This window comes from Zootoca vivipara, chromosome 2 (assembly GCF_963506605.1).
Source record: "Zootoca vivipara chromosome 2, rZooViv1.1, whole genome shotgun sequence".
Taxonomy (NCBI): Eukaryota; Metazoa; Chordata; class Lepidosauria; order Squamata; family Lacertidae; genus Zootoca; species Zootoca vivipara.
In genome coordinates, this window is record NC_083277.1 from 66,026,775 (window position 1) to 66,034,344 (window position 7,570).

General features: G+C 44.4%; 1 protein-coding gene across 1 annotated transcript; it reads left to right on the plus strand.

Moving 5' to 3' along the window:
- Window positions 1-954: 954 nt before the first annotated feature.
- HNRNPA0 (heterogeneous nuclear ribonucleoprotein A0) lies at window positions 955-2,673 on the plus strand. Its single transcript, XM_035105514.2, has one exon. The coding sequence runs from the start codon at window positions 1,256-1,258 to the stop codon at window positions 2,177-2,179; it is 924 nt and encodes a 307-aa protein (XP_034961405.1). The 5' UTR covers window positions 955-1,255; the 3' UTR covers window positions 2,180-2,673.
- Window positions 2,674-7,570: the final 4,897 nt, after the last annotated feature.

The window sequence follows — 7,570 nt, forward strand, 5'->3', positions numbered from 1 at the left end:
AGGCAGTGATGACCATCAACTTGAATGGGTTTAATAGGGGATTAGAAGGTTATCCATGGTGACTAGCTACGGTGCCTATGCTCTTGTCTCCATGACGGGAGGCAGTATTGTAATGCTTCTGTTGCTGTAAGAATAGGAGGGGCGAGTGCTCTTGTGCTCGAATCCTGCCTGCTTCCTGCAGGTTTCCCACGGGCAACTGGTTCACCCCCTATTGAGAACAGTTTGCTGGACTGGGTGGGCCTGACCTAGCAGGCTCTTCTTTATTGATCTTCAGCTTCAGCCAAAACCTGTTTGCACCGCACACGCGGTGTGATGAGGACACGCGTAGAAATAAGCCAGCAGCTAGCAGAAGCGCCGTCAGAAACGCAGTAAGAGGTTGGTGTGCAGATTTCCACGTGGAAACCTGTACCCGGCAGGACCTTTGTGCCTCCCTCTGTGGATGTGTGGTGGAGGAAGCTATTATTCAGGACCCGGTGCATTCGCTTCAACGGCACCGTTATAAGCTCGCCTCTTCGATGCTGCCGAGAACGAGGCATTGTCGGTTGCACTCGCTCGGCTTTTCAAACGAGTTCTGCGCTCTCTACCCGCCCCCGCACGGCAGGGGCCCCAGAGGAAAAGAGCGCGCGCTAGCAAGCGGGAATGCCCATTGGCTGTTGGCTTTGAACGCCGCCGTATTAGCACGCGGCTTCTCTCTTTTCCCTGCTTCCCCTTCGGCACGAGGCCATCTCAAGATCGGAACGCGATAGGTGCTTTGAGACGTCACTCACGGGCCTTTTCAGCAGCTTACTTTTAAAAAGCTCCCCCCTCCCCGGCAAAACCTTGTGGTGGTAAAAAACAAAACAAAAAACCACCAAAAAGAACCCCCTCCCGATTGGCTCTCAGAGCTGTCATTCAACAAAGTGACGCAAAAGACGGGGGACGACTCCTCTTTGCCTCATTTGGCACAAGGGGAAACGGAGGGGTGGGGGCGTGCCTCGCGCTTCCAAGGTGGGCGTGGTCACCCGCCGTTTCCTTTGTGTGTGGGCCCCAGTCGCCGGCTGCGAGCGCGCCTAAGGAGTGGAAGCCGCCATTTTGTGCGTTTTCCTTTTCCCCACCCCCCTTTTTCCCCGTTCTCGACCGGTGGAAGCCTAGGCCTTCGGGTGGCCCTCCGAACGGACCTCGTAGCGCACCCGCCGGTGTACTGGTAGGCTGCAGCTGCCCCCTACCGGCGGCAGCGGCGAGTAGGAGGCGGCGTGTGGCGGGCCGCGGCTCCAGCATGGAGAACTCCCAGCTGTGTAAGCTGTTCATTGGCGGGCTGAACGTGCAGACGACGGAGGCCGGGCTGCGGGAGCACTTCGCGGCCTACGGGACCTTGACTGACTGCGTGGTGGTGCTGAACCCGCAGACCAAGCGCTCCCGATGCTTCGGCTTCGTCACGTATTCGGCGGTCGAGGAGGCCGACGCCGCCATGGCAGCTTCTCCGCACGCGGTGGACGGCAACGCCGTGGAGCTGAAGCGGGCCGTCTCCCGAGAGGACTCGGCCCGGCCGGGGGCGCACGCGAAGGTGAAGAAGCTCTTCGTCGGAGGCCTCAAGGGGGACCTGGGCGAGAACGACCTGGTGGAGCACTTCAGCCAGTTCGGCCCCGTGGAGAAAGCCGAGATCATCTCCAACAAGCAGAGCGGCAAAAAGCGCGGCTTTGGCTTCGTCTACTTCCAGAACCACGACGCTGCCGACAAGGCCGCCGTGGTCAAGTTCCACCCCATCCAGGGCCACCGCGTGGAGGTCAAGAAGGCCGTGCCTAAGGAAGACATCCAGGGCGGAGGCGGCGGGGGCTCCTCCAGGTCGAGCTGGGGCGGACGGGGGCGAGGAAGGGGAGGCGGAGGCAACCGGGACCACAACGGGCTCTCCAAAGGAGGCGGCGGAGGCGGCTATAACAGTTATGGTGGCTACGGCGGCGGCGGAGGAGGAGGCGGCGGGGGCTACGGATCCTACGGAGGTGGCTCATACGGTGGAGGAGCCGGCGGCGGCGATTACGGCAACGGGTACGGCGGCTTCGGCAGCTACAGCCAGCACCAGTCCTCCTACGGCCCCATGAAGAGCGGCGGCGCGGGGGGCGGCGGTGGCGGCTGGGGCCCCCGCAGTAACAGTGGACCATACAGAGGCGGTTATGGTGGGGGAGGTTACGGCGGCTCCTTCTAAGCGGGAAATGCCCATTACTGTTCTGGGGGTGTCGGTTTTGTCTGCATGGAGTATGCCCTCTGTTGTACCGGGCCAGGTTCTTAATAGTTCCCCTACTCTTCGCCCTAAGGGGGCACCTCCGTACGAAAAGGCTCCCGTGATGCGGAGCTGCTCGAATTAATTCTTGTTGGAGTCGCTCTGCTGCCTGTTTCACTTCTTTCCGAAGATGGACTGGGCCTCCTCACACACAACGATTTTGTGTTAGTCATTGATGGACTCTATTTTTTTATTGCTTGGACATTGGTCGTTTTTATACTAGGAATAAGATACCGTTTTAATTTTGGTTTATTTGGGGTTGGGCGGGAAAGGGGAATTAACTTTGTAAGGACTTGGATACCTACACATTTTTTTCTACAAAATCTGCTCTGCTCCCGTGGCTGTAAAGGGGGAGGGGGGAGAGAAATGGTTTTTACATTTTTATTTTTTAAATAAATCATTGTGTTCATTGACCTTTACATGTCTTTTTTCCTAGGGTTCATTCCATACAGTTCAAGCAAAGGCTTTTTTAGTCAAACAAGTTATATCTGCTCAGATTTCTACATGTGTTTCTAGTAAAGGTCTCAACTTTTTTGCTGCCCCACTAGATTGGATTTAATACTTAAGAGATATACACCAATTTTTGAAATGCCCACGGGTGGATGTAGTCAGTTAAAATACTTTATTGTACATCCACTTTTTTGTAGTTGGGCAGTTGCCTTGCTGACACAGTTAGTCTGTTTTTTGTACAGGTTGTTCTCCATCAACATATGTTGTTCTGACACATTTAGAGCATGTGCTTTTTTCATATAAGTGTTCAAATTTTCAGATTGCTCAGTTTCACATTGTGTTATTTATTGGCTTGCCTGTAAACGACCCATTATGGGGGAGGATGCTTTCTCTTCTGTTAAAAGTACTTTGTTTGCATAGTGAAGTCATTTCAACTGAATTCTGTCTTGTTCTTATTAAAGGAGCCAAGAATCCTGTAGAGCACCACCTGCTGGCAGAATAGTTGACCATTGCTATAAGCTTTACTACAACAGACCAAAACTGCTCTCAAATTTATATAGACACTTAATACTTTAAATTGCAAAAGGTCAAATCTGCATGCCAACAAAAATCCTGGACATTGGCTGAAAAGAAATACATCTGACATACCCATAAGTAAATTTCTTGAATAAATAATTAAATTGCCCAGTCTTCAAATTTTGTGCTAGGTGATTGATAAATGAGCCAGTAACCTAGGTGCCAGTTGTAAATCAAAATCTCTGTAGTCTGCTTGATGTATTTGTAGCCCTTTCACACAGTAGAATTGAAGTTTGTTGTTCTATTAGCAATGTTCTAGAGAGAAACTGCCTTCCTCGGTAGAAATATAGACTAGTTATGGATTATTGCAAATAAAGAATTGAATTCTTCACATGCTTCAGTGAGTATGTATGAAATGGCTAAAATGTTCCTGTTTTAAAAATATTCAGACTTCAACCAAAGTCTTATGGCCTTCTCTAAACTACTTTGCTTTTAAACTGCTGGCTGAAACTTTTTCATAGGACTTAGCTCCTGAAACATAAGCTAGATGGTATTTGGTCAAAAAAGCTTTCAGTCAGGCTTTTATTAAATATTTACTGCAAGATTGAATCAGTAAGTTGTGCTAGGCTTTTATGGTGGTTGAAGTAGATTTGCATTGGTTATTGCCTTGAAGAAAGTTCATGGCTACTTATGTAGTTGAAGACATCTGAAAGAACATGTTCCATTAGTTAATGTAGTTTGCTCTAGAAGTACAAACAGTTACATCAAGTGACTGTACAACAATGAACTGACTTGACTTGATAACTCTTGGCTTAGATGCATAAAAGCACACAGGTCAACTGCTGGTCAGTTACCGTGTGTTAAGTTACCAACTTTAAAGCAGTGAGACATCAATTCTTAAACATTATTTTATACCATGTTAATGCTTTTCCTTCACAGAAAACACTAAGAATGCATAATACCCACGTTAGGTGGTTTGTGGCTTTGCAGCGCATGCACCTATAGCAGAAGAATATTTTTTATCAATTACGTGTTCTGTATGCAGGTCTTTCACAGCAGTGTGTTCTGTTTTTCTTTATTTAATATGAAAAAAACAAAACTCAGTCCTCTGAAAGGCAGTTAGAAAGTTATGCTGTCTCGGAAAAATGGGCTAAGACACCTTAAAGCAAACAGGCTCCATTTTTTAAAATAGTAGGTATTCTCAATTTTTTGTTCTTGTAAGGAAGATAAGAAACCTCATGCAGATAGAACTGACCTCTGAGTGTTCAGACAAAATGCCTAGAACAGCTTTTTTCGTATAGCTTCTGTCTGTAATTGTGGTGGTCTGATCTCTGCTTTTTAAAGGCTTAAAGAAAAGTTGGCATCCAAAACTATTAGTAAATTGTGGACTTAATATTAGGAAAATGCTGGAGATGCCAAGAATGAAAGGTGAGAACAATCCGATGAGGAACTGGGAATGCCTTTTACAAACACAAAACATGCAGTGGGTGGCATTTTGGATCCCCTTTGCCAGTCATATTTTCAGTAGTTGAGTAGTAATGCTCAAGTATGCATGTCTAGAGGAATTAAAACTCTAGCATCTGATAATCAGGAATGTTGTGAACAGACTCTTACAGGAGTGAATACCAAACTAGTGGTGGTAACATCTCTGGTGGTGACTATATATGGTGCTAGTCCCTTCATGCTGCTATGTGTAATACCTTGGTAGTCTAGTCTTTGGCACTAAAGCTTTACTATAAGCTGCAGCATGATTATGTATATTTCTCCTAGGAGGCAAATGCTGGTGGTATACCACAGTTATAAAAATGGGTGTATGCTGCCCATAAAGTTTTCTTTAGCTGCCATTGCATACTTTCAAGTGATCTGCTGCAACAGAGTGTGCCATATATTGTAAACAGTAAAAGCTGGAGGCTGAAAGTGTGTGATGCAAAAAAGAGGTCAGTTTAAATTTCAATAGTTTGACTACCAGCACTTCTGAGTCCTGAAACTAAAGCATTACTGTATATGGAGAAATGTACAAATGATGCAATACTTTACAGTTCAGTACTGTTCTGTTAAGACCAGTGTATCTTGTGTCACCTCTCCCCCCCTTCAACTGAGTTTCCCTAAAAGAGGCAGTTTGCTTGGCAGAGTTTAAGAACAAGCTGTGTGCCAAGCTCCAATACATGTAATGTAGATCTAGGTCTAATTAAGTGCAGCATGTTAACAATATTGTCAATTTCTATCTGCTGTCTAAATTCTGTAGTGTTTTTTACATCATGGTTCTAATTATACACATACCAGATACGGTGTATACATTGGATGAAAGAAGCAACTATAGTATTCTGATCCCACCCCCTTTGCTTTAACTGATACCTACATAAGAGTACAGTACAGTATTGGAGACCAAGATTCTGGTATGGTTCCTGACAGGATTAATAATGGTAGTAGTTTACCTTAACCTGTGTTTTATATGTGGGATCACAAAATTGGAAACTTGCTTGTTTTAATGTTCATTGAGATGTCACATTTAAAGATAAGAGAGTGGGGTTCACTGAAATGAGGGCTGGAGGCTTAGTTGCTCATGAGTTTGAACAATCAGTCTAATGAGTGATTAACCTGGTGAAGTGGAAATAAACTTCAACCCTGTGCTTTTTATTTTTAGCCTCATAACTCACTGCTTACTATCTGGTCAATTAGAATTTTCATTGTGTCTACAGCTGTATATGAAAGGAAATGAACACAGGCAAAATTAAGCTTGATGTGAATATGTTGGCTTGAAACAACTTGTGCGTTAAAATTCAACAATTTAGTTTCTACAACATTTAAAACTTTTGATATTTGGTGGTCTTTGTGCATTGTCTGTCTTCACCGCTCTGGCTGCTTCACATGTTGACAGACTTTCTCCATAGATCTGTGTTTTCTTTGGATTAGATCTAGCCCTGGAGTCTCTATTTTGTCTCTGTTACATGTTTACATGAATGGAAGAGGGACCTTGAATCCCCCCCCCCCAGCTTTCTTGGGATAGATATGCTGAAAAGCTCTCTGTCAACAATGCAGATTGTGACACATTTCATGCCAGATGCTGTAATCCCATACGTCTTGTCATGCTACCCTGAAGGAAAGGTATGGTTTTAGTTCAGAAATTGAAATTTTAGTAAGCAGGTTTATTAGAAATAATTCTTACACCATACATCTAAATGCGCTGTGAGATTAAATCTTTGAAGTCAACATACTATTTATCACATATGGTTAACAGTGCCTCTTTGAGTATCCACATTTTATATATACCGGTAACATTAACGACAATTTAGGGTGGTGTTCACATGTAGTGTGTGCTTATAAAAGCAAATGAGATGAATGCTTAATAACTAAGCTTGTTCTCAGTGTTTGGTATAAATGAGTTTTTTTAAACCTAAACTTGATGGTGATTTACACATGCATGTTCATTAACCGTACTTAGTGATTTGCATTGGTGAATGAGCCATGAGATCAAATATCAGAAGTTAAGCTGAGAGATACTAAGTTACTTAAGGTCACCCAGGGAGCATCATCAGCAATGGTGGACTTGAATTGACTGTTTCTACAACCAGCTACGGTAACCTTTTAAATGCACTGTCTCATAGATCTTGCCAAATTTAACATTGTTCCTAACTGCTGAAAATGCTAAAGAATTACTTGGGATTACTGTAATTATAATTGATCTGTGCTCCGTTGCGTGGTGCTTATTCATACAAGTAACTGCCTGGAAAAGCATCTGCTTTACTCTCAGTTTTAATAATTTCTGAGGGCATAGATCTGCAGGTAAAGGTGAGTTCTAGTCGGAGTTCATTTAAAAGAAGCAAACATTATATGGGCCCAAGAGACCTCTCATGAAAGTCAGCTTTGCGTAAGCTTATCCAAAAATCACTTGTGAAAGCACAACCATATCTGCACTGCTGTGCAGCATAAAACAATAATTAACCAATGAGCAACCAGGGGAACAACTGATCTGATCTTGGGCGCTACTCATACTTAGTCCAAATAATCCTATAGAATAATATTTTATCTTTAACCTCTTCTGTAATTTGCGCTATGCAGAAATGCTAGAAAATTATAACTTTCAACACCTACAAAGTATTCATAAAGCAGTTCCACATAAATAGGTCAATAGATTACTGGACTCTACGACATACAAGAATGTACAGTATAGATCTGTTTATATTTTGTCCAGCTCCTAAGTGGCTGTTACATAGAGTGAATGTTTGCTGCACTAGGCTGTAGTGATTGCTTTTCGAAATACAAATATGGCACAAAGAAATGTTGACCTATAGACTTCAGTCATATAAATAGATACCTGCGAGGTCAAATTCTGACCCAAAGCAGGCTCTA

Coding starts and splice junctions, on each gene's coding strand:
- HNRNPA0 (XM_035105514.2), top strand. CDS start 1,256: ATGGAGAACTCCCAGCTGTGTAAGCTGTTCATTGGCGGGCTGAACGTG.